General features: G+C 49.1%; 1 protein-coding gene across 2 annotated transcripts in view; it reads right to left on the minus strand.

Annotated features, from left to right (window-relative positions):
• Positions 1–25,452, minus strand: part of Mical2 (microtubule associated monooxygenase, calponin and LIM domain containing 2) — a 206,583-nt gene that overhangs the window by 105,139 nt on the left and 75,992 nt on the right. For both annotated transcript variants that reach the window (XM_071616384.1, XM_027942426.3), the window contains exons 4-15: positions 22,491–22,698; positions 20,003–20,119; positions 18,459–18,560; positions 15,534–15,689; positions 12,120–12,220; positions 7,470–7,727; positions 6,089–6,204; positions 5,151–5,277; positions 4,405–4,495; positions 3,194–3,341; positions 1,975–2,174; positions 1,515–1,621 (exon numbers count right to left, since the gene is read on the minus strand). In XM_071616384.1, the coding sequence (XP_071472485.1) occupies positions 1,515–1,621; positions 1,975–2,174; positions 3,194–3,341; positions 4,405–4,495; positions 5,151–5,277; positions 6,089–6,204; positions 7,470–7,727; positions 12,120–12,220; positions 15,534–15,689; positions 18,459–18,560; positions 20,003–20,119; positions 22,491–22,698 (1,731 nt within the window). The remainder of the gene's footprint in view (positions 1–1,514; positions 1,622–1,974; positions 2,175–3,193; positions 3,342–4,404; positions 4,496–5,150; positions 5,278–6,088; positions 6,205–7,469; positions 7,728–12,119; positions 12,221–15,533; positions 15,690–18,458; positions 18,561–20,002; positions 20,120–22,490; positions 22,699–25,452) is intronic.

Below are 25,452 nucleotides of genomic sequence, written 5' to 3' on the forward strand. Positions count from 1 at the left end.
ACCTGGAGAGCAGGGAGACATGTGGAGGCCTGCAGCCTGCTGGAGAGATGGTGAGCTCTGGGCGGGGAGCTTTCAACCACCCTGTCCCCAGCACCCCTGCGACAGCCAGGGGCCTCCCTCTGGCCCATTCCCCATGGCTCATCTCCCCTCCTCTTTCCACAGCCATCCCATAAACTCCACAATCCAGTCCTAGTCCTCTGACATGTGCCTTCTGCCCCAACACGTCCAGATTCTGTCGCCTGCCCTCTGTCCTCACATTGCCTGGCTTCTCTGTCCCGACACTGTCTTCTGGGGCCTCTTTTGTAGAAACACTCTCCTCCCTGGGCTTCCTGACCCCTTTCCCAGTCCCTTAAATACTCTTGCTCCCGGAGGTTCTGACCTTGGTCTTGGACTTCTTCTGAACTCCCCAGCTGGACTCTAAGGTCAAGCGTCACATCACTTCTGCATGTCCTACCACTGGATACATGATAAATGTCTCTTAATGAATGAGCTAATGAGTGGCAAAGGACATGTGGCACAGGGGCAAAGCAATGAAGTACAGCTAAGCAGTGTGTGACCTTGGTCAGGGCATCAGACCTCCCGAGGTCCTTATTTGTATCTGTAAAATGAGCACATTAAGCAAGAAAACTTGTATTCTGTCTCCCATGGAGATGCTATCATTCAATTAACATGGCAACTGCCCATTAGGCCTGTGGTTCCCAGACTGTGTACCAAGGCACCTGTGACACCACAGTGAACTCATAGAGGAGCCACAGGATATTTTAAATTTTCTAGAGAAACACGATGATACCTGTCAGACCTCTTGTAAAATACTCTGATTTACCTGGACTCACCATATAAGCAGAACTATTAGAATTTCTTTTGAAAGACTAAAAACTACCCAGGGTGGTCGGCATCTAGTAGAGTTGAATGTTTGTTGAATGGACGAACAAAATAAAATGAATGGAAACGTCGTGTACCTGTAGCATCCCTGCCACACTTCTACCATCAGGTCCCTGATGGACAAAGTGAGAAATCACCTCACTCCCACCCCTAGAAGATGCCCGAGTCATTAATCTGGTTTACTTTAAAAAATATTCACCAAAGCCTGGCAGAGCAGTGTACACCTGTTATCCCAGGAACTGAGGCAGGTGGCTCACAAGTTCCAAGCCAGCCTGGGCAATTTAGGGAGACCTTGTCTCAAACTAAGAAAAAGGCTAGGGGTGTAGCTCAGTGGTAGAGCACCCCTGGGTTCCATGCCACCACTGTCCAAAGCAAACAACAAAACTCTTCACCAACATGTCCTCTCTGCTCCCCACCAACCCATTCCTGTAACTACTAAGTCCATGAAACGGATTGGCAGAGAGAACTTCCAGAAACACTTACTTATCCAACTGAGTTTTATGCACATCTTCTGTGAGTGCTTGATCTGCACAATTTGTTAGCACAAATAGACCAAGGGCTTGAAATTCTCCATTCTCTTAACCTCACCCATGTGCAATGAGAAATAAGATAAAAACCAGGCCAGAACTTACCCGTGGAGTCCTCTTCCTTGGAAACGTGAGGTTGAGATAGTTATTCGAAATGGAGCATTTGGTCAAGCTGAGGTCTGTATTTTCTCCATAGTTTTTGCGCCAAGATTCTGTTGGGAAATACAAGCAAAACTGAGATTTGGAGCCTGGGCCCAGGAGGTATTATAACCAGGGGGTGTGGTCATATCAAGGTCCTTTTAAAAGAGTTACCTTACCCTGGACTAAAGTCTGAGAAGGGGGTGGTTCCTATGGTGACCTCCCATAATGGAAATGGTGCCTATTATGCAGATTCCCTGATACATACAGGGTCCCCAAACTGAGGTCACCCTTGCTGGCCTCAGAGTCAAAGGGAAGGCAGCAGGCAGCTCCGAAGCAGAAGACAGAAGTGTTAGGAGAAGGCAGACTCGGGCTCCAGGGTAGAGGTGGCCCAAGGGGCTGGGCAACATCCTGTGCAGGTGCTTACCCATGGGCCTCAGCGGGGAGCCCTGGAAGAGCTCGTAGAACTTGGAAAGGTACATGACCATGCTCAGCTTGTCTGGCTCCTGGGCTGATGCCATCTCTTTTCCGGTGGTCACTGGAGGGATCCCAAATTCACGTTCAGCCACGTCAAATGCCAGCTGGTTGTTCTCTACAGCGTCATCTTCATTCAGAGAGTCAAAATTGCTGGAGAATCATTACAAGGTGAAGAAGTTCAGGGAGAGGTGAGAAGATGTCTAACCTGTGAGGAGCACTGTGGGCTGATGCTCTGCCAGGTTCCAGAGACCCCAGCCCGTGTCCCAGAGTCCCAACCACCACCCCAGACCTGAAGAGGCTGGCCCCACCCTTCTCAGTCTGGGAGGAACCAAATCAGACAGGCGCCATGATCATGCATTGAGCCTGAGCTGCTACCCTAAGAAAATGGAAAATTAATAAGCTACTTATTATCATTTCCCTTCTGTTTCTACTTTTTAATTAAAAAAGCATTTAGGGTTTTTTTTTTTTTTTTTTTTTTTTTTTAAGAAACCAAGTTATATACACCACATAAAGTAAAAAGTGGGATTCCCATTTCCTCCTCATGGCAATCTTGATTCCTAAAGGTGTGGACCAATGCCATTCGGTAATTTCCATCAGCCTCTTCGGATGGATTTGCATTGGCTGTGAGGCTATTCTGCTGTCAATATAAACATTGTCCTGCTTTGGATATCACAAAGTGTTTCCGCAATGTAATCTTGTCTTCCCAATGACTTTGCCATCATTCTACCCTTATCATTCTACGAGGAATCTAGAGCTCCCAGAAACAAAGTGGCTGCCCATCTACACTCAGCTAATGGATCTGGGTGTCCAGCACACGTCTTTTGGCTGTAAGCCCCTCATACTGGCGCCCAGATTTAGGTCTTGCCCTACTTCGTCTCTTGGGGATAGAGCTCTGATTGTTCACATTGCCAGTGTCTGCTAACTGGGGTGAGGGCAGGGGGAGAAGGCAATCATTGAGCCTGAGCCAATTTTTGTCCTTATGTATTAGGGTCACAGATCAAACCCATTACCGATGAAACAGTCCGTGCAAAGGGAAAATAGCAAGTTTAAGGAAAATCTCAAATGGAAAACATGCAGAGAACTATTGATCCAGGTGTGGGGTGTCTGCATTCAGCCAAGCAACCTTGGTGTCTCTCATCTCCATGGCCCAGCATGGGCCCCAGACTCACATCAGATCTGGCCGGAATCGGTGGATGATGGCACACAGGGCCAGGCCACTGCGCCAGGATGTGGTCAGGTTGGTGACATTGACGTGCCGGTAACCCTCGGTTTGCTGCTGGCACCAGGTTAAGAGCTTGCTGGGCCGGATGTCTGACTCTGCAGGGAGGGAGCACAGGCAGTGAGACCTGGGGTGACCTCAGGAGCTTGCACCAGGGCTGAGAAGCAGGAAGAGCTGCAGAAAGGGAAGGGGCTGGACGTGGGTGCAATTCCCCGTGGGCTGCTGCTTAGGGGCCTGATCAAGAGGATAGCTGGAGGGCAAGATCCTGGGACAGGAAGTTGTTTCCCAGTAGAGTCCCTAAGGCCCACTGTTGCCAGGTCCCAGACTGGCGGCTGGAATGCAGATCCTGTCAACACACGGTCATCTTCTAGGGGAGGATGACGTGGTGCTACAATAGAGGGAGATGCATGGGGGTGTGGGAACATGTGAGGGGGTGGGCCCCGTGGTGGCCCAGCAAGGAGAACTCTGCAAAGAAAGGGTCCAGGGATATGCATTTGAGCTGGGTCCTGGAGAATATCTAGGAATTCATCGGACAGAAGAAGTCATTCTAAGAAAACGGGACCCTGTCATGGCAAAGAACCTGGAAAACCCTGCTGTGTTTGTGGAACAGTAAAAGAGTTTATTTGAGTCAACAGTCTATTGGCAGCAGGGCGCGGGGTCTGTGGAGAGCTGGGTTTGCTTAGTGAAGGAGAGGCAGCAAGGCCTGGACAGGCAGAGGCCGCGAGTGTCTCTAGGCAGGAGGGACCTGAGGGAAGCTGGATGCTGGGGAAGTTCCTCACTGAATCACCCTTCCCCTGACATTAAGCACCCGCCCCTGCACTGTGTCAGGCCCAGGAAGATCAGAACTACGAAGCACTTGACACTTAGGGAGATAAGACCCTACGTTGGAAATGAGGGAAGAAAAATAAGACCTGTGAAATGATCCCCCAGGCCATCTTCCTGTGCTAAGGGTTCCACGCCCATGAACCCTAACTCTCCAATGGTCCTGCCCCTCCTGCTCTTGGTCAACCTGATGAAGAAGCTGAAGGACAGAGAAGAGAGGCGCCTGCCCAAGGTTTCACAAGCACAGGTTGACAGAGGCACAGTTTGTCACCATAGACACTGAGCAGGTCTCCTTCTCCCCCCAAAGCCCATCCTGGTGACCTGGTCAGGGCTGCTTACCCCGCCTGGAGAGGCTGATGGACCTCCTCACTGAGTCCACTCTCTTGAGAGGGTAGCTGTCCAGCTCCTTGGTGATGTACAGATGCTTCACCTATGAGCAAAAGAGGCTGCACGCTTGCCTACCATCTCCCCCAAGTCCCCATCTCGGGGCCTCTGCATACAGCCCAGCCCTGCTCACTTCCTGCCCATCCTTGCTTCCCTCCAATGCTGAATGGCAGGACTTTTTGCAAGGGAACCCAGGCCACCTGAGTCCTAGACAGGGACCTCAGTTATCCCCCAAATGGTGGGGGGTAGGTGAACATAGCTAATTGGCTAATTTTAAAAATCCACACCATTCTTAGTCCTATTGACTGAAGAGGTTGGGGTTTGTGTGGCTCTGAATCAATGGGGGAACAGTGGACTCCAGAATCCTGGGTGGTGAAGAAGAGAAGATATTTGGCCTGGTAAATTATTTGAGAAAATCATGATCAGTATTGCATGTGCACAGTGACAAATTAACACATGTAAATATATGCACATACATGAATAAATATGTATACACACAGTACATTTTTCCAGTTCTCTTCTGTGGGGTAGAAAAAATGCTATCTATATCGCTCTCCTGGGTCTCCTAAGGAGAAGAACTGGTTCCACCCTTGGGCCAAGAGGCCTTACTGGCCTCAGTCCCAGGAATGTGCTAAGATTTTTATGAGACCCTCTCCTCCCTTCCCCAGTCTGACCCAGACAGGGACCAGGAATGGACTTACCTGATGGGGCCTGACACAGTGGGAGTTGAGGTTTGGGTACCGCGTCCCTGGGTCCAATGTGTACTGCTCAAAGTTCTTGTTGATGTTCTCTGGGGTGGTTTGAGGTAATAGCCGGTACAGACTTTCTCTGAAGAGAGGCCGAACCCAGAGGTCAGGGATTACTCTGGCCCCCTCAGGCACTTGTCCCCACCTTCTCCCACCTCTCCCATCCCCCTATCCTAGGGCTTCCAGATGAGAATGTGTAACTCTTCCCTGAAATGCCTGGCACTCCCAGTTTTGAGATCTGCCACATAGGAAGGCCAAAGGGGCCAAGAGGAAGGGATGTGTGGGTGGCAGGAATGCTGGCCTCCTCCCTGAGAAGGCTGGGAACTCAGGGCTGGAAGCGCAGCAACCTGTGGTTTAGCTGTGACCACCACTTAGTCCTGCTGCCTGCGGTGGCCTGTTCCCCAAGGCCACAGACTTCCACACCCAAGACCATCAGCAGCCTGTCTTCCTGCCAGCCCTGCCTTCTCCCAGTTCACCAGCTGTCACAGCCACGTGGCCAGCACTGGGGTCTGGGAGGAAGCCCAATACCTCAGCCATGGGAGAGGGAGGTCAGAGAACCCCAACACTGTTCTGGAAGATGCCCTTAAATAAACCTCTCTGGGTGTTGGGTGAATGAGCAATGTCAGGGAGCCCCAAGTTTATGGTTGCCCTAGATGAAGATTTTTCTTTGGCATCCAGGGCCTAAGACCTTGGCCACCAGGAAAAGTCACTGAAGAAGGGAGATGATGATGGATAAAGTGTCCTTGGGAACCTTGATGATTAAATCAGGCCACACATGGGAAGGCAAATGAGCATGAGACGGAGTTCCTAGGTACAGCCAATCTTGCTCTGTCTCCTGCCTGATCCTCTGACCCCCTGACCCCCCCAGCTAGGAGTTCTGCTCTAAACCTCACCTTTCTGCCAGCAGCTCCAGGGGAGGGGTGCCCTGGTCCCAGCTCTTCACCATCCATGCTGTGTCAAAGGCTGCCAGGAAGCCACGGGCGCAGCCTGTGCCCATGGGCCAAAATGGCTACAAGAGAACACATGCAAGATTCTGGTTGATACTCATGACTGCCAGCTTCCATCCCATTGTCAGCCTGAGAAAGGCAATGGTGGGACAATGAGGGGACACAGCAGCAGCCCTGCTGACTGTACAAGGCCGCCCTAATTACAGAGGGCTGTAGCGCAAACTCAACTGCAAAGGGCGCTAGGACATGAGCCAGCAAAACTGCTCAAGGGCTAGGAGAGAAGGACACGTCATGGAAGAGTGGCCCATATGCAGGGAGTCTGATCATGGTCCCTCTGGAAACAGTGTGGACAAAACTCAGGGGCTGATGAAGGAAGAGCCCATCTGGTTTGGGTGTAGCACAGAGCACGGCAGGAAGGAAGGCTGGGAGGGACATTAGGGACAGTGGGTGTTGGATGCTCAAATACAGAGCCAAGGAGAGTGTCCACGCACAATGGTGAGTGAGGACCAGTTCAGCCAAGCTGAGCCCAGCGAATTTGTCATGAACACCTAAAGCACGTTTTGGACTCTGACTCTGTACCCGGGATCAACACATAAACGTGGTTTGATCCGTGCTTACATGAAGATAAAATTTTATCCCTTCTGAAAACATCCATTCAAGCTAAGGATTCTGATACTGGCAGGTTTGATCAGGGAAGTCATGGCTGGGAAACCACACTGGGGCTCCCAGGCTTCTCTTGCACCCTAAAAGATCTCCACATTGAAAGGTCACAAAGGGCCACTCACATGAGTGAGGAGTCTTTGCCTGGCTCAGGGTACACATGCTTGCTCTGAGAACAGCCCAACGGTCCAGACCAGGCTGCCTAATTTTGTACTTCAACGAAGAAGTCAGCCTAGCTGGGCGTGGTGGCGCATGCCTTTAATCCCAGCAGCTTGGGAGGCTGAGGCAGGAGGATCATGAGTTCAAGGCCAGCCTCAGCAATTTAGTGAGGCCCTAAGCAACTTAGTGAGACCCTGTCTCTAAATAAAATATAAAACAGCTGGGGATGTGGCTCTGTGGTTAGTGCCCTTGGGTTCAATTCCCAGTACCAAAAAAAAAAAAAAAATCTGGAGATGGGAGAGAAAGTGCTCCCACCCACATGCAGGCAGGAGGGTTCTTTGGGATTCAATGAAAGGGCAGGCTTGGGGCCAGGTTGGCCTTGGCAGTGTCCTGACACTGGCTGAGCCTGTCCTTCCCAGAACTGTGTGACAGCAGATGCTGCCAGCTGGAGTTAAATGCACGGATCTGTCTCTTTGCAGGAATGAGAGGCTCCACACACAAGCGTTACCTCGAGCAAGCTGTCACCCACGAGGGCCACCAGCAGCTGGTGCGACTGACGTTCACGCACCAGGGCTGCATTCTCGGATGCGTACATGGAGGTGAAGTCGAACATGGCCACATCGGGCTGCCCATAGTGGTTCATGGCAAAGTCTAAGGATGGCAGCTGGTAATTGGTGGCAAAGTCTGCAGCTTCCCTGGCGTAGGAGAGCAGGTTTTCCTGGTTCACGTTCTCGGCACACAGCAGCATCTCTGTGTCGATGTAGTCCTAGGGAAGATCAGAACAGTGCAGCAGCCTGCTCCTCTGCAGGGTAGGAGTCACATCCTCTCTAGGCAAAAGGACTTGGCCTGGGCCTACACAGTGAGGCTAATCAAAACAGAAATAGACAACCAGCATCGAGGGAAGAGGGAGGAAGCCAATCAGCCAGCTGTGAGGGTTAACACGGTTGTGATTAAGCATCAAATTTGGCTTGGAGCTTCCTGGCATCCAAGGCAAAAGGGAAATGTGATATGTTACAGGGCTTTCCTTATCAGAAAGAAGGAAGCATAGCTATTCCTCGGGGGAGGTCATTTTTTCCTGGCACTAAATTCTAAAAGATCTGTCTCACGTAGGAATTTTGACAGCAAGCACCGAGAGTTGTAATGAACAATGTACTTGATAATGGTCTTACAGCAAATAAGAAACACATTCCTCATGACTGGTTCTTGCGATAACTTCTAACACAATTAAAAGACAAAGGAGCAAGTCAGTAAGTGTGATTTAATAATGGACTCAGCTAAGCTAATGTGATCCAGATACGTTGCATTGAGTAGTCAAAAAGACAGGGGGGTGGGGTGGGGTGCTCAGCATAACACTCAAACTTTCTTTCCAGAATCAGATACTCCTTTCCTGAGAGGCTGAGGGCTGCTCATGGCTTGGCTTTGCTCTTAGGGTGTTCATTATTCTACTTCCCTGTGTGGGGTGGAGCACCCTGAGCTTAGAGGACGAGGAGGTCCAACCATCCTGGTGGTGCACCATAGGATGTCAGAGAAGGAAGAAAGCAGTGTAGACCAGACCCAGAGACTAATCTGCTCATCAGGTGGCAAACTAAAAGGCCATGTTCCAAAGATGACACAAAAAAAACATGGCAGGGCATGGTGGAACACACCTGTAATCCCAGTGGCTTGGGAGGCTGAGGCAGGAGGATTACAAGTTCAAAGCCAGCCTCAGCAACTTAGTGAGGCCCTAAGCAACTCAGTGAGACCCTCTCTCTAAGTAAAACATAAAAAAGGTCTGGAGGTATGGCTCAATAGTTAAGTGCCCCTGTGTTCAATCCTGACTACCCGCCCCCATCCTGCAAAAAAAAAAAAAGGAAAAAAAAAAATCTCATATTGCCTCATAGAGTGAAGAACTGGCCCATAGGATGGACACAGGCTTTGCAGTCAGCAAGGGCAATGGGTCAAATTCCACCTCTGTGTTCATTAACTATATTGGGCAAGTCATTTAACTTGGTGCTGAGCCTCTGTTTTCTCATTCTAAAATGCGAGTAATGAAATCTACCACACAGAGCCACATGAAGACTGAATGAGACTACGTACGTGAAATCTCAGGCCCATGCTTGGTATGTGGGAAGTGAATGGAAATGGATGAAAATGCCTGTCCCCAGTAATTCATGGGGACATGAAAAGTGGCATGTGGTGAAATGCAACCCCTATCAGCCCAAGGTGCTGGCATGAGCTTTTGCAGGTCCTAAGAGGCTCAGCCTCACCTGCACCCACAGTGACCTCCTGTTTCCGTTTTCAGAAGAGCCATCATTCAAACACCTTGTTGGAGAACTTCTAATATTTCCACACCCACACCACCATTCCCCAATTGCTCCTAGCACTGGTCCGAGAATCCTTTGTCGGTCCTGGTGTTGAGATGGAGTTGTAGTTAGTTGGGGGTTTTTTTTGACACCTATTCTTGGGTCCCATGCTCACTGGCCTCCCTGGAAGGAGTGGTGATGAGAATCAGGAGGACGGCACGGAGGAGGCGCACGCACACCTCCCCTCAGAACATGCCCGGGCCCCCTCAGGGGGACCATGAGCTACACGTGGTGCCACACTACAGTGAAGACACTGCCTGGTGCAGACCCCAATCAGGAATGTGGGGACGTGACAGAGGGAGCAGACCTGGGCTTGGACCTGGGTCAGAGCCCCCCTGGTGCTGCTGTGGGGAGTCCTGGGCAAGGAAGTTGGTGGCAGAACCCTCAAGAGGAGGTGAGAACAAGGATAATAAGGAAAATCAGGGCAGAAGGGCAGGGAACGGGGTTTTAGATGAAGTGGGCAGGCCTGGGGTGGTTGTTCTAAAATACGGTAAAAGTGGGGCAGGAGGACACATTTGGGCCTGATTTTCCATGGCCTGTGGGAAAGACTGAAGGGAGACTGGATGCTAAATTAGAGAGATGGGACAGTGGGGGAGGGAAGCCACAAAAAATGAGTGAAGGGTGAGGGATCCAATAGGAAGAAGAGCTGCCCCATTGCTGAGCTGGATGGAAGAGAAGGTAGGCAAGGCCCACCCAACCCTTCACAGGAGGCAGGGCACAGTACAGAGACAGCCCAAATGGGGACCCATGCCACACTGTAGTGAGAATTGCCTGTGGTGACCACAGCCTGAGTGGGCATGGGCCAGGGAAGAGGGGCCCGGGGAGGCTCTTGCTCTTGGGGCAAGAGAAAGCTCAACACAGCTGGGAGCCCAGAGGCAGGGTTTCTAGAGGAGAAATTTTACTCTCCCTTTAAGAACCATGAAGGGAAGCCCAGGGATCAGCTGGAATAAACAGGGACCCAGGTAAGGGAGATCTCTTGTCCAGAGGGCAGTCAGTCATTCAACAGACACTTATGCAGCACCTGTGGCACCAGTAGGACGACGCTGACCTACATAGGGAGAGGATAATGAGGACGACTTGTCCTTTCTCTGGGGGCAAGAGAAGAATGCCAATGTAAGTGGCTGGGTAGATGGGCCACACATACGCTGTAGAGTTGGCCGGACACCGGAAACTCAGGCCAGAGCTCCTAATCCCAAGCAGAGTCCTGTTCTCCCATGTCCAGCCTATGGCCTCCAATTTCTAGATATGAGTTTGTGCTGTGGCCCTTGAGGCCCTTGGCACCATCTCAGGAGGTTGAGGAGTCCTCTGGGGGAGGAGAGGCCTTGGTGAGGTCATCACAGGCCTGGGATCCACTCCCAGCTCCCCAAAGCCACTGTGCAAGCAGAGCAGATCATACTCTGGGACCTGCACCATGAAACAGAGCCCAAGATGGGAACATGGAGGGGCTGCGATGACTGCCAAGGAATCCAGCCACCTTGAGCAACATGTCATTGCCTGGACAAATGCCCTGGGATGACCTGAAGGTGACCTTGGCATCCCAGGAGTGTGGAGCACTCGGACAGTGAAACGCAAAACCCCAGTCACACTTTTCCTGGAGCCCAGGCCCTCTCCGGCAAAGGTGCCTACTGCACCTGCACCCTGCACGCTGGCCCTGCCCTGCACTGCTCCTGACAGCCAGTGCCAGACTCAGGGGGCAATCAGGAGGGCAGCAGGAAGGGGTTATGCTGCCTCCCCAGAAGTGGACACCAGCTGTTGAAGCCCGGTGCTCACACCTCTGAGGGTATGCTCAGCCAGCCTCACTCAGCAGCTGCCATCTGCAGCCTCCATCCACAACCCTGGCTTTCAGCAAAGACCTGAGCCAATGTGGAGGAGACCCAGGGGAGGGCTGGGTTACAAATGCCACCCGGCCAGCTGCCAGCACAGGCTGGCGAGAAGAGAGGCACATTCTTCTCTGACAAGCAGCAATGAATAGTCACCATGCTGCTTGGGCTGTAGGCCAGCATCAGGGAGCAGGCTGACCTGGGGCTGCACGATGCTTATCTTGAGCATGCAGTGGTGGCGGTGCAGGTGAGAACAGGGGCTCTGGGAGGGCTGAAACCTGACCAGAGGAGCTACCAGTCTAGGGCCCACCACTCCATGTGCCTCTTCCCTCCAGCCCTGTTACTTGAAGATGCAAAGCCACAAAGCAGAAGCCAGGAAGCCAGCAGGACAAAAGAGTGGGTGTCCAAACAAGACTGAGAAGTTATGGAGGGAATCTGCAAATCCATCACAAGCTAGGTGCTCCGTGTGTGCGTATGTATGTGTACATGTATGTATGTATACATACTCCACTCAAGAACCCTTTCCGATAGAAATCATTCCTATTTTGTAGACAGGATGACTGAGTTTCAGAAAATAAAAAATGAACAGTTGATTATGAGTTAGTATGTGGCAAATAGTGAGCTTTCCCCCATTCTACAACAAGGGGACACAGCATGAAATTTTCAAGTGAAAGCATCTCTGTGTTCTACCAGGACAATCAGCCCCCATCTGTCTCCATGTGACCTCCCAGAGAAGGACCAGGGTAGGTGAAGCCTTGTTAGTGTGGACTAACACCAGCACACAGCTCTGCAGAAGCCCTCTCCAGGCCTGGGCGTGGCTCCTTTACCCAGAACTCAAGCAACGCAAAGGGCGAGGAATGGGGGAAGTGGGAGGCCCCTTCTGTCTCCTCCCTGTGCTCAGTTCCTGGCAGGAGAGTGTCTTCTCCCACACCTGCTGGTGGTGCCAGCCCAGGTCACAAAGGGAAAGGCAGGTGAGAAATGAGCCAAGGTACATACATTAATGATGACACCTTTGTCCAGCAGACTCTGCTTCTTGGCAGTCATGACAAAATAGTGGGTGCTGTCCTTGTAGTAAACAATGTTCTCAAGATCGATCCCTGAAAAGAGAAGTGTTCAGACCCAGGTTACTTCCCCAAAGCCGGCTGAGTGCCGGGAACTGTGTTTTGCCTCATTGCAGGTCTCATTATTATTATTATTATTATTTATGTAAACAAGAAAATTTATTTTCATACCATTCTAAGGCTATAAGTCCAAGATCCTAGACTTAAGAGATCTCAGGGTTGGTTTCTACTGACACCCATCCTTAATTTGCCATGGCCACCAAGGATGGCCTTTACCCTGTGCAGATGTATTTTTTTAATTGGTTTTATTATTTTTTTAAATACACCACACAGTGGAATGGATTACAATCCTTATTACACATATAGAGCACAATTTTTTTGTATCTCTGTATATAAAGTATGTTCACATCAACTTATGGCAGGGCTCATTATTTATCTGCAGAATCTTCATGCAAGACCAAGTTTAAGACACAAGGCTGAGAAGATGAGAGAGAACCCAAAGTTACCTGAGTTTTACAGCTAGCATTTATAATCACAGAAGGACATTGTTGTTGTTGTTTTAATTCACAATGTGCACGGGGGTTGTGAGCCAGTATTTCTAGGGTGGAGCTGAGCAAGATGTTGCAGAAACTGCTGGACCTGGCCATGGAAGCTAAACAGCAACACAGCCAGGATTTGAATCTGAGCCTGTGTGGCTCTGAGCACTATCCACTGTGCCCTCCATGTGGCTAGAGCTGTGGAAATTCTCCTCAGGCTACACTAAGGGATGCTCCTACCATTTCCCTCCTTGTAAGTGAAAACCCAGGTGCAGCAGTAGGAACAACTCAGATTAGAGGCCAGGAGAATATTTATTTTGCACTTTGGGTTTCTGCAAAAACCACACTGAGAAATGAGAGCTTAGTCAGTTGTTCTCAAAGTGTGGTCCCTAAAAACACAGCTTATCAGCAGCTTATCCAAGACCTACTGCATCAGAAACTCTGGGGATGGGGCCAGCACCTAGGGTTTTAACAAGCTGTCGGGTGATTCTGATGCATACTTGAGTGGGAGAACCATTGCACTAGTTTATTTGAAGGGAGAGAAAGGAACAGACACCTGGAGACCCATCCGCACGCCACACAAGGGAGTTGGGCTGGGCAACTGCAGGGACCTTTACTACAGAGGAGTAGGGAACAGCCATGAATGCAGAGGACCCCCAAGAGAACCAGAGGAAATGTCGCTGTCTCTGTGTGAGGGCACTTTGTGAAACAACGGCCCAAGGCGACAACCTCAGCAAAGTTTAAAGGAAGCACATTGAAACATTCAATGTCCCGTCATAATTTATTACTTGGTGGTTTAAATATCTGTTTTCTTGGCTTTGAGGGAAAGGAAGTGTTGGAGAATTTTTAAATAATCCAAAAGGATGCAAATGCTGGAAGGAAATATTAAAACTCAATAAAGTTATGCAACGGTGGGGAAACTCAAAGGGTCACTGGATGCATTTCATTGTGAACAGCGAGAGGCAGTCTGGTTCCAAAATTAATCTCATTCCTAGAAAATAAGTTTAAAGATAGATTCAACAGAAACAGTCTTATCTGCAACAGTAAATCGTGAAAGGTTTAAATCAGAGGTCAGCAAATATTTTTCAAAGGGTCCGATGGTAAACATTTTTGACTGTGTGATCCATACGGTCCCTGTTGTAAGAACTCATAGAACAGGCATGGTTGTGTTGTCACCAACTTTTACTTAGGGACATCAAAACTTAAATTTCATGTAATTTTCATGCATCAAAAAATATTATACTTGTGATTTTTTTTCTTTAGCAACTTTCAAAATACAAAGTCATTCTTTGCTCAAACACAATATAAAAACATGCGGCCAGCCATGGTTTGCCAATCTGGGGCTTAAAAGCAGTGACACCTACTTGGTGAGATGTTCCACTGCCCCCAAAACTGACCGTCAGGAGGGCTATGTTGAAAATGTGACATTGAATGAGAAATATGGGCAGTATCTTAAATGTGACTCTGAGTGAGAAAAGCAGAAAAGCAGTGAAGGTGCTGTACTGGAGGTCAAAAAGCACATGGCTTACCTCCAGCAGAAGATAGCATTTAACATTGTTATCACACTGCCTTTTGAAGGGAAAATACACATTGTTAGTCAACTTAAAAAAAAAAGCAAGAGCTGGGGATGTGGCTCAAGCGGTAGCGTGCTTGCCTGGCATGCACGCCTGACATGCACGCTGCGCTGGGTTCGATCCTCAGCACCATATACAAACAAAGGTGTTGTGTCTGCCAAAAACTAAAGAAAATAAATAAATATTAAAAAATTCTCTCTCTCTCTCTAAAAAAAAAGAAAGAAAGCCGGGTGTGGTAGCACACACCTGTAACCTTAGCAACTCAGGAGGCTGAGGCAGGAGGACTGCAAGTTCAAAACCAGCCTCAGCAACTTAGTGAGGCCCTAAGTAATTTAGCAAGTCCCTGTCTGAAAAAATAAATAAATAAATAAATATATATATGTGACTGGGGGTGTGGCTCAGTGGCTAAGCATCCCTGGGTTCAATCCCTAGTACTTACCCCCCACCCCCCCAAAAAAAAGAAAAAGTCTGGAATTTATTTAATTGGGAACAGGTGGTTCATCCCTTGCTTTCCCCTCACTTTGTTTTCTCCACCATCCTTACGGCTGCCTGACCTGTCACTTTATCTGTTTATTGATTATCTCCCTCCATAGCACGAATACAGGTCCTGGGAGGGAGGGATTTGGTCTCCTTCATTGGTCTAACTCAGGCTCCAAAGCAGTATCTGGCATGTAGCAGCCACTGAGTGAGTGAATCAGCGCCTCTGTTCTCCAGGCCCGTGGCTGGATGTCAAATGCTGCCAGTGAGTGGCATCCCTGGACATCCCTTGGAGTGTGGCAGCTGGCGTGCAGCATGTGTGCTTCTTCAGGTGCCACCTGCAGGTTCCTGGCTCCCAGAGCACCCCTGAGTCTCACACTGGCCCGGGTGCAGCGCTGACCATCTTGCATTAGGGCACTTTATGTGGATCCTTGATGGTCAGGGAGCTATGTTGGGGTGGGGGAGGATCATGCCGACTTTGATCTTGCACTCCACAATACTGAGCACTGGCACACAGTAGGCCCACGGTAAATGTCGACAGAGTTAGTGCTTTGTTATCCATTTTCAGGTAAAACATCCAGAATGTTCCATCAAGAACCCCTTGAAGGAACACTGCCCACTTATTACCATAAGGAGAAATCTCCGCTTTCACCCTCTCAGTATGAGTCTTCCAGTCCCAGGAGCCCGTGAAGCCACCGTGCCCCTCTAGATACCCCAGAAAATATGGACAAGAGCTGGTTGGGACAGAGGAGAAGGTCTCACCTGTTTCTTCTTTCAGGTCCTGAAAAAATTTCTGGTTGAAGATGAAGGCCACGCCGCTGATCTCTTCCACCTTGGCCTCCGCTGTGCTGTTTCTGTTTATGAAGTTGGCAGTGATGGCAATAGCCAGCTTCCCCCGGAACTCCTTTCTCCTGAACCCTGTGGGGGAAGGAGACAGCAAAGTCAGTCTTCTGGGTTGGGCACCAACACCGAAAACCATCACGGAGAAAGCCCTCCTCAGTGCCCACGGGCCAGCGAAACCAGGCCTCTAGGCCTCTGGAGGACAGGAGAAATGACAGGTTTGCTCCCAAGAGGAAACAACATGTCATGAGAGGCTTGCAAAGTCAGTGGGACTCTGTCCTTCCCTAAACCTGATTAGTTAGGCTTGGCAATGGCCCAAGTGATCTTCTCCAGCAGGTAACTAGTCCCAGAGCTCACCCTTTTACAGAGGAGCCCCCTACTCCAGTATGATTGACGTTCTCATAGACAGGGGAAAGAAGGACACACATGTGCCCAGAGGGAGACAGACCATCCTGTGAAGATAAAGATCATAACCCAAGGGACACCAAGACTGCAGCAAACACCAGCAGCCAGGAGAGGGGCAGGGGACCCATTCTTCTCACAGCCCTCAAAAGGAATTAACCCCGAGGGCAACTTGGTTGTGGACTTCCAGCCTCCATGACTAGGCCACAATAGCACTCAGTTTGTGGTACTTCCTTAGAGCATCCCCGGGAAACTAATATACTAATTCCCAGTGACAGGCACTTAGTACACAGCCAATAAATATATTATGAACACGAATTAATTTAGCACTCTAATTCCTTATGGCTCTTCTTAAATTTTTATTTTTTGTTTAAATTGACACAAGATAATTGTGCATGCTTATGGCATACAATGTGATACTTGATACATGTATGTAATAAGCAATAATCAAATCAGGGTAGTTAGCTCATCTCCTCAAACCTTCATTATTTCTTTAGGCGGAGGCCATTCAACATTCACTCTTGTAGCTCTCTTGAAATGTCTAGTACATTTGACTGTGTAGGACTACATAGGACTACATCCTTAGGGGTCTTGGTTCTCAATGGTTTATATGAAAACTTGTGTTGAAAGGCGGTGATGCAGGATCACAGCAGGTGGTCACAGCTCAGTGGAACCTTCTCCTCCTCTTCCTTTTCCATCTAGTTTTCCTGTGGTCCTGAATCCTCCCACTCCCACCCCAGACATGCTGCTTAGCTGCTTGATTCCAGGGCCCAGTAGCTATGGTTTGAATGTGTCCCCTGCATTCCTGTGTTGGAAGCTTAATCCCCCCATTTATATGTCATGGTAGCTGGAGAGGGGTCTTAGGAAAGCGATTGTGTCAAAAGGCTCTGCCCTCAAGATTGGATTCATTCGTGCATGAATTCGTGAGTTGACAGGCCATCCTGGGGGCTCTCTTGGTCAGCTGGTTCTGTCTTGCTATGGGATGCCCCCTGTCATGTAATGATGTGGCACAAAAGCCCTTGCCAGACTCTGGTGCCAGGCTCTTGGTCTTTCAGCTTCCAGAATCATGAGCTAAATAAACCTCTATTTTTAATAAATTTCCCAGACTCATGTATTCTATAATAGTACCAGAAAACAAACTAAGACCCTAGTCACACAGATACAGACCTGCCCCAGCATCACCTTGGGAATTCCCTGCACATCCTCTCACCATGTACTCTGGCCTCATGCTGGTGCCCAATCCTCTGCCCAAAATTCCTTTGACTGAAACCTTGGGTTTCTACTTGGAACCTCTCCTTCAAGTTGTTCCTCATTAGACCTTTGTCAAAGTTACAGGAATAGTTATTCACCAAACCACCAAAACAACATAGGAAATCCAAAGAGTACCACATCCAGATTGGAAGCTAGAATTGCCTAAGATGTCCTGTCAGATATTGGGTACTGATTGTGAGGGAACAGAAGTGACATCAGAAGGTGGCGGTGGTGGTAAAGAACACCCAGGGAAGGGCCTGAATCAGAAGGACTAGACATCCTGAAATTTCTGTCAGCTATTTCAGGGCATGTGTCCTGTGCTCAGGGGGTGCCCTCCCAGTTAGACACTGGCAACTTGTGGCCCTCAAGGGGGGCAAGCTCAAAAAGCAGTGTTGTCCCTAGTCTAAGAGATGCCATTGGGGGCCGTATTCGTTACGACTTGTGGTTTTAAATCAGTACTGCTACTATAAATCAGGACACCCAGGAGCCTAATTGATTCGGGGTCTGGGATGGACGTGACTGCTGCATCTCCTACTATTAGGGTTTCTCTCTCACCCAAAGTGGATCTCACCCCAGGAAAGCACACTGTGCATCCAACTCTAGGACCCAGCGAAGCATGGTTTTGTACGGTGACAGTTTGGCAGACCTTATCTAACTGCCCAGCAGTGGGTGTGCTTAAGCGTTGTGGAAAGAGGAGGGGGAGACTCTTTCTCTAACTCCTTCCGTTAGCAGAGCACTTGAATGTGAACAAACACCATTAACCGCATGAAGTGTTTGTCCCAGATGAAGTACTTATTAAAGTGCTCGGCACCCTGGCTTGCACATCAGGAGGTGCTCAATAAATGCATGTTGATTTTTCCCACAGCACTTAACCTTTATAAAGCATTTTTACATATCAGTGAGTCTGGGAATCGCAGAATAATCGCAGAATAGGTGAGTGTCTCCAATCCTCAGCACAGTGCTCTGAATGGGTTCTGCTACCCTCAGTTTAGAGCTGGGAAAACCAAGGTCCAGAGAGCATGAAATGGTTGCCCTCTCACTCCCGGCCTCTTGGAGCCCTGCCCACCTACCTCAAGGCAGGATGGGACACCTGCCCTCTGAGAAGCTCCCCCAGCTTTGGCACCTGGCATCTCACCCACTGTCTCCAATCCCTCCCACTCTCCCCACCCCCATCCCAAGAGGAAGAGCCTTCACCTTCCAGGGTGTTCCTGCGGCCATCAGCACCAATGATGACGTCAAACTCGAACTCCGACAGGGCGTGGTCTGCAGGCAGGAATTCTGCCCGCCAGCCAATTTCTGCAGGACACAAAGGGGAGATGAGCGACAGGGAGCGGTGGGAGGAAGGTGGTGACAGCTCTGTGTGTTGGCCATGAGAAATGGACAATGCTGCCCAGGCAGAGCCTTCAGGGGAAGGGACAAGGCAGTCCAAGGTCACGCTCTACTTGGCATCTGCTGGCTTTAGTGTCAGTGCAGCACGGGACAAAGTAAACCAGCAACGCAGCTCCATGCCTAGTTTCACTGGCCTTCACTGGAAGTTTATCCCAAATGATTCCTAAACTAGTCCCCCGTGCACAGTATTTTTCTCACTAGATTCTGCTGTGTTCTCTTCTCATTCCCCCACATTACTCAGTACCTTCTTAATGCTAAACGGACCCAAAAGATGGAGAACAAAAACAATTTGCATTTCTACTTCATGCTCAAAATGTTCTGTTGTGGAGTTCGCTGCCTTGGGTAAAAACATTTTCAGGGACAGCCTGTGTGTCTAGTAGAGATGCCGGTCAGGAGCACACGTCGCTGAGTGCCAGGTAATAAATAGTGTCCTGCTAGAAAAGCCAACAAAGGGCTCCCTTAAATTCTCACAAATGCTGGGCAGAGGGAAGGAGAAACGAGGTATACCCCAAGCAGGAAACTGTGAGTTTTCCAACACCATGCTGGCTCAGAACTCTTAGCCCCTCCTGGGCAGTAGAAGATATTGACAGTAAGAAAGATGCAGAGGCTTCGTGGACAACCTCTCTGATCTCGGGGAGTCTAAGGGATCTGAACTTAAATAAGCATACTAAGCAAGAGAAATGTTACTAAATAGAGTATATCTATATGGGTGAATTTTATGGCTTATAAGTTAAACCTCAATATGATTAAAATATTATTGATGGCGGCTGGGGTGTGGCTGAGCAGTAGAATGCTTGCCTCCCATGTATGAAGAACTCGGTTCAATCCTCAGCACCACGTAAAAGTAAATTTAAAAAAAGGTGCTGTGTCCATGTATAACTAAAAACATTGACTGAAAAATACATTGAACCTTTATCTCATAGTTGTTCTAGAAGCCTCACTTTCTGTACTAGATTTTGAAATACCTTGTGGGTCCAACAGGTGTATCCACACACCTACGTGTGAACTCTCATGCATAACTTGGAGTGCATATGAATGAACTTCACCAACCACCAAATCTACGTCTTCTTTCCTGCTATCGACTGGACTTAATTTGTCAAAATAGCATCTCCTAAGGACAAGACCACCAAATTATAGGTTTGATGGCTTAATAATAATCCTACCCTCCTCCTCCCTGGAGGGTAGGAGCAATAGCAATGGTCAAAAAAGGTAAACTATCCTTGGCTGGAAGTGTGCCAGACAGCTCTCAATAAAAATAACTCTCACAGAAGCACCCTCTGACAGCTGCAAGTGTAGCTTCTGGTTTGCAATATCTGACTTGGAGACAGAAAAGGAAAACTACACTGTACTTTGATTTTCCTGATCTTCAGGAGGCTCCAGAACCTTCACGAACTCCACGTTCACATGGATTTCAACTCCCAACATCAGGGCCACCTTGAATAGGATGAGCTGCAGTTGACGAATACCTGTTAGGAAGACAGAGGCGGAGAAGAACTGTCAGTAGCAACACCCGAGCACCTCCTGTATGCAGAACACCGCACAATCACTGCTCAGGGATTAGGGTGTGGCAATACGCCAACCATGATCATCCCCAGCACTGATTTTGGCGACAGACACTCTGTGTTTTACAGCAGCCCTTTAGTACCTTCGTTATTCTCATTTTTATCTATGAGAAACTGAGGTTAAGTGACTTGCTTGAGGTCACACAGGAGCAGAACTAGAAGGTGGGCCTGGATCTGTCTGATTCAAAGTTCCTGCTCTAGCGTTGGATGACGCCCTAGGGAGGGGGGCTTCGCCTCTCCTGCCTCCTTCCTGAGCTGGGCTCTGGGCTTGGTAAGGTGAAGATGGAAAGAGGAGCACACAGAGAGTGAAGGGCAACAAGGGAAGATGGTGATCCAGTGGCTCAACGTGGGGAGGCTGTGCCTAAGCTCTTTGCCCTCCAAGGGTAAGTAAGGGTCAGGTTCTCCACTTCCTGTTTACTCTCAAAATTCTTCCAATGAGTAGAACCTCATTTCCCTATTTTGACTCCCGCCATTCTGTACAGATGGGCATCCCTCCAGGTATTTTTCCACAGAGTGAGCAGTTCTAAACTCTCCACGGGCCCCCCTGTATTTCACAGGTTTAGCTCATTTAATATTTGTTGAGCATCTACAATGTATCAGGTGCCAGGCTCAGCATGGGAGGTGGGGACACACCCTTTAATGGAGGAAATACAGGTAAAAAGAATGGAGCCGGGCACGGTGGTTGTGGGGTGGTGGTGGTGGAGAACAGGGCCTGAGCTGGGGTCCTGGAAGCTAAGAGAGGTGGAACCAAGAATATCAAATCTCACAGGAGGTCAGGGAAGTTGGGGGCAGGAGGCTTCTGCAGACTTGGGTGGTGGGGAGAGATCGGGCTGTCATGGGGGAAGGTGGGAATGAATGGTGCAAAAGCCCACAACTCCTCTTTCCAGAATGGACATTCTGAGGTAAGGATGGTCCTGGGGCACACACAGAAGACTGGACAGTCAGTGAGACATGAGGAGCAGGAAGGCCTGTGGGAGGAGCAGGTAAAAGGAGGGGAGGGAGCCAAGGCGGGGTTGCAGTCTGAGAGGAGATGTCCAGGTCTACCTCTCGACTGCAGGTGCAAGCAAGGAACAGGTGAGCAGGCAGGAGGAGGCACAGGGGCTGGAGCAGGGTGTGGCATCAGTGGCTTCTCTTCCCCAGAGTGCAGGAGGGAGACCATCTGCTAAGAGCAAGAGGCTGGGGTGAGGGTGGGAACCACCTCAGTGGGAAGTGGAAGAGGTTGCTAACACAGGACCTGCGGAGAACTGCTGAGCAAGGCCAAGCACGGGATTCAGCTGGGGCTGGAGAGAGCAGGGATGGTCCGAACAGAAGCCAGTCAGTGGGCTAGGAAGAGCCCCGGCCACCTCTGGCCACAAAACTCCTTCAGGGGAGGCCTGGCCTCTCCTCACAGGGCCAAGGTTCCTAGTCTCTCTGGTTCCAGCACACAGTAGGTGCTCAATAAATTTCCCCCACCTCTCTTCACAGGGCCAGAGCTCCCCTCCACAATAATGGTTCTGAATGTTTCACTCTCATTCCCAGAGCCTTTCTGGCACTTCTTTCCAAGGTCTAGGGGTGAGACAGAGCCTGTGGGTGAGGGCAGGAGGGGCTCCCCGCTGGGAAGACCAGGCCACAGCCCTGGGCCCACCAGGCCTGCTGGGCTGTGCTGCCTCCCAGGAGGGTCTGATAAGAAGCGGTGTTCAATGTCCTTGCTCTACGTGGGTAACGGACACCACACATTCTTCCAAGGGTGGGGCAGAACATCCTGACCGCTGACGCTGCAGCTTTCTGGGCAAATCCAAATTTCTTTCCACTGGACTCTCGGAATTTTCACATCCCAAAGAGGGAATAAACTCTGAGGCCACTGCTGGCGAACTCTCCTGTGTCCAAACAAATCACGCCCAGTGTGGCGGATATTTCCCTCTCGTCATTCTCACCCGAACTCTGCTCCCCTTCCCCACACCTTCTTGTTCTCATAAGGACGTGGCTCTCAGGGCTGACCTCTCACCCATCCCCGCAGAAAGCCCTGGGTCAGGGAAGGCAGCTCTGGAGTCCCAAATCTGGGGACCGTGGCTGCCTCTTCCTCACTGTACATGTTGGACGCAAAGCATTTTCCTGAGTACCTACTATGTGCCAGCATAGTGTTAAGGTCCAAAGCAGGCCTTCACCAAATGCACCAGTTGGAAGCAAGGAGCCTCCAGGGATTTCCCAGAGGGGACTATCTGGGCCTTCTAGATGCAGAGTCAAACCCAGGGAGGATCTCGACCTTCCTGGAGCACCACCCACAGGCTCTACTCACTGATGTGGTCGATGGAGCCGGCGCAGAACTTCCCGTAGAACTTCTTGGCTCCCAGGCCCCGCAGGTCGTGGATGGTGAAAGGCCAGAGGTGCAGCACATTGTTCCGGGAGAAGGTATCCCTCTTCTCCACCACGACCACTTTGGCTCCCAGGTAAGCAAGCTCGATGGCAGTGCGCAGGCCACATGGTCCTCCCCCAACGATGAGACACTGCAGAGTAGAGGAGAGATGCCAGGTGACTTCTCGCATCTCGTCAGTGGAGCAAGCCCCAACCCACCCAAGCCAGCCTGCGAGGCACGTGCACACGGGCCAGGGCCTGCCATTCCTCCACCCAGCTCACATGACCTGTGGGCCGACAGTGCACCAGTCACTGCACAAGCCCTGTAGGGACGCAGAGGTACAGAGACTTGGGGAGAAGGCACAGCAAGATGGGCATGAGGTTTAGAGTGAAACTGAAACCAAGTTCAAATCCCAGATCTGGCATTTGGCCCTTTGATTTCCTTATCTGTAAAGTGGGTCTGCAAAGAGTCATTTTTCCTTTTGGGGTTATCGTCAATAAGATAACTTTATTTTATTTTATTTTTTCAATTTGTTCTAATCAGTTATACATGACAGCGGAATGCTCTTTGATTCACTGTACACAAATGAAGCCCAATTTTTCACTATAAAAAAGATGACTTTTTAAGTATAAAGTACATCTTTGTGATCTTGAATTAAGCAATAGTTTATTTGATATAACACCAAGGGCACAAGCAACAGAAGAAAAAATTGATACTTTGTCAAAATTTAAAACTTTGGTGCTTCTAAGGATATTGTCAAAAAAATGAAAAGACATCCCTCCAGGTGAGAGAAACTATGTGTCAATTATATATATCTGATGAGAGACTTGTATCCAAAATAAGCAAAGAATTTTTACAATTCAACAACAAAAATACAAACAGCCTAATTAAAGAGCAGACAAAGAATCTGGTTAGACATTTCTCCAAAGAACACGTACAAATGGTTGGTAAGTACATGAAAAGATGCCCAATACCATTAGCCACCAGGGGAATGTGACCCAAAGCCACAATGAGATGTCACTTCATACTCCATACTAAGATGGCGATAATAAAAAAAAGAGAATAAAGTATTTGTGAGGAAATGGAGAAATTTGAATCCTCATTCATCACTGAAAGGAATGCAAATGCCGATGTGAATAGTCAAATTTAAGGTGACCATGTGGGCCAGCAATTCAACCCCTATGTATGTACCCAAGAGAAATGAAAACACATGTCCACACGAAAACCAGAGCATGGATGCTCATGGCAGCATTAGTCACAAGAGCCCCCAAAGTGGAACAATGCTAATGTCCCTTAGTTGATGAATTTATAAAATGTGATGTATCCTTACAATAGAGTATTATTCAGCTTTAAAAAGGAATAGGTTTGAATGCATAATGAATCCCCAAACACTGGGCTTAAGTAAAAGAAATCTGAGGCAAATGGGTGTGTACTATATATTTCTACTTATACAAAATATCCAGAATAGGCAAATCCACGGAGACAGAGAGCAGATCTGTGGTTGCCAGGGCTGACTGCTAACGGACGCAGAGCTTCTTCTTAAAATGTCTGCACAACTTTGTGAATATAAGAAAACCACTGGCTTGTATAGTTTAATTGGGTGAATGTTTATGTCTTGATAAAAAAAATTGATGAGAAAAAAGCCTACGGTAGAGAGCCCGGCACACACTGATGTAAATGTTGCTATTGCTGAAATCTAGTCCCTGTATTCTAAGAAATCTCAGGCCAGAGGTAAATTCAGACTTGGAAATAAATAACTGGAACCTTATGGGGTTAGTTCGGGGCCCAGAAAGGGAAAAGCTCATCCTGCCTAGTTTTTTTGGAAATGACTTCACGGAGAAGGCTCTTTAAAAGCTTTTATTAATCATTGCAGCCTCCATATGTTGAATTCTTACTACGTGTCAGATATTTCAAATGCTTGAGCTTTCATCCTCATGACATCTCTAAGGACCTGCTATTGCTCACAGGAAGGAACTATTACTATGCCCATTTCACAGATGGGGAAAGCAAGGCACAACACAGCTAGGTGACTGGCCCAGGGTTCCACAGATTGAAAGGGACAGCACCAGGATTCGAACCCGGGTGGTCTCATTCCAGAGCCCATTATGCTGTCCTGCTTCCAGCTTGCCAGGAATAATAATTATAGGAACATTTCAGCCAAGGGGACAGACTGTTCTAAGAGAAAGAGAAGTTCAGGGTGGGAGGAGAGAAGGAAAGGAGATATAAAAAGAGGAGAGTTAGTCTGGAGCCAGACGCTGAAGATTTAAATCCCAAGGGAAGGAGTATGGCCTTGGTGCTGTGGGGACCGGGGCCACATGGGCAAAGATGGCAAATAGGGCTCTGTGCAAATCCCACACTAGGTCCTCAAAAGACACTGCGTGTTGAACATGATGAGGTCCTCTCCAGGGAAGAAGCCTGTTAGGACAGAAGGGAAGATATGTGATCACCTGGAGTTTATGGGGCTAAGGTCCTTCCATCCAAACCAGGTTTTATGGTACACCAGAGGTGTCTAAACCAGAGGAACATGGGACACTTCCTGAGCAAGGGGTCTTGGAGCTGGAGGCTGCCCAGAAGGGCAACTGCAAGGCCCTCACGCCTTCAGAGTTTCCCAGAGGCATCTGGAAACTTCATCATACTTAGGAACAAACCTTATCTTAAAAAAAAAAACACAATCCTCCACTCTCCAGCTATCACTCAGCTGGGCCGCCAAGGTCCCAAAGGGAAAGTGCAATCAAGCATGTCAGAAGCTCCCACACCACAATCAGTGTGGTTGACTGGTTGGAACCTTCCAGAGAGTTGTGAACACCCAACTAGAGGAAATGAAGTCACCCGATAAGATAGGACTCACCCCAGAGACTCCAGAGAAGTCAGGGAGTGAGCCGGTGTGTGGGGCACGGGTTTCCTC

The sequence above is a fragment of the Marmota flaviventris genome, chromosome 9 (assembly GCF_047511675.1).
Source record: "Marmota flaviventris isolate mMarFla1 chromosome 9, mMarFla1.hap1, whole genome shotgun sequence".
Taxonomy (NCBI): Eukaryota; Metazoa; Chordata; class Mammalia; order Rodentia; family Sciuridae; genus Marmota; species Marmota flaviventris.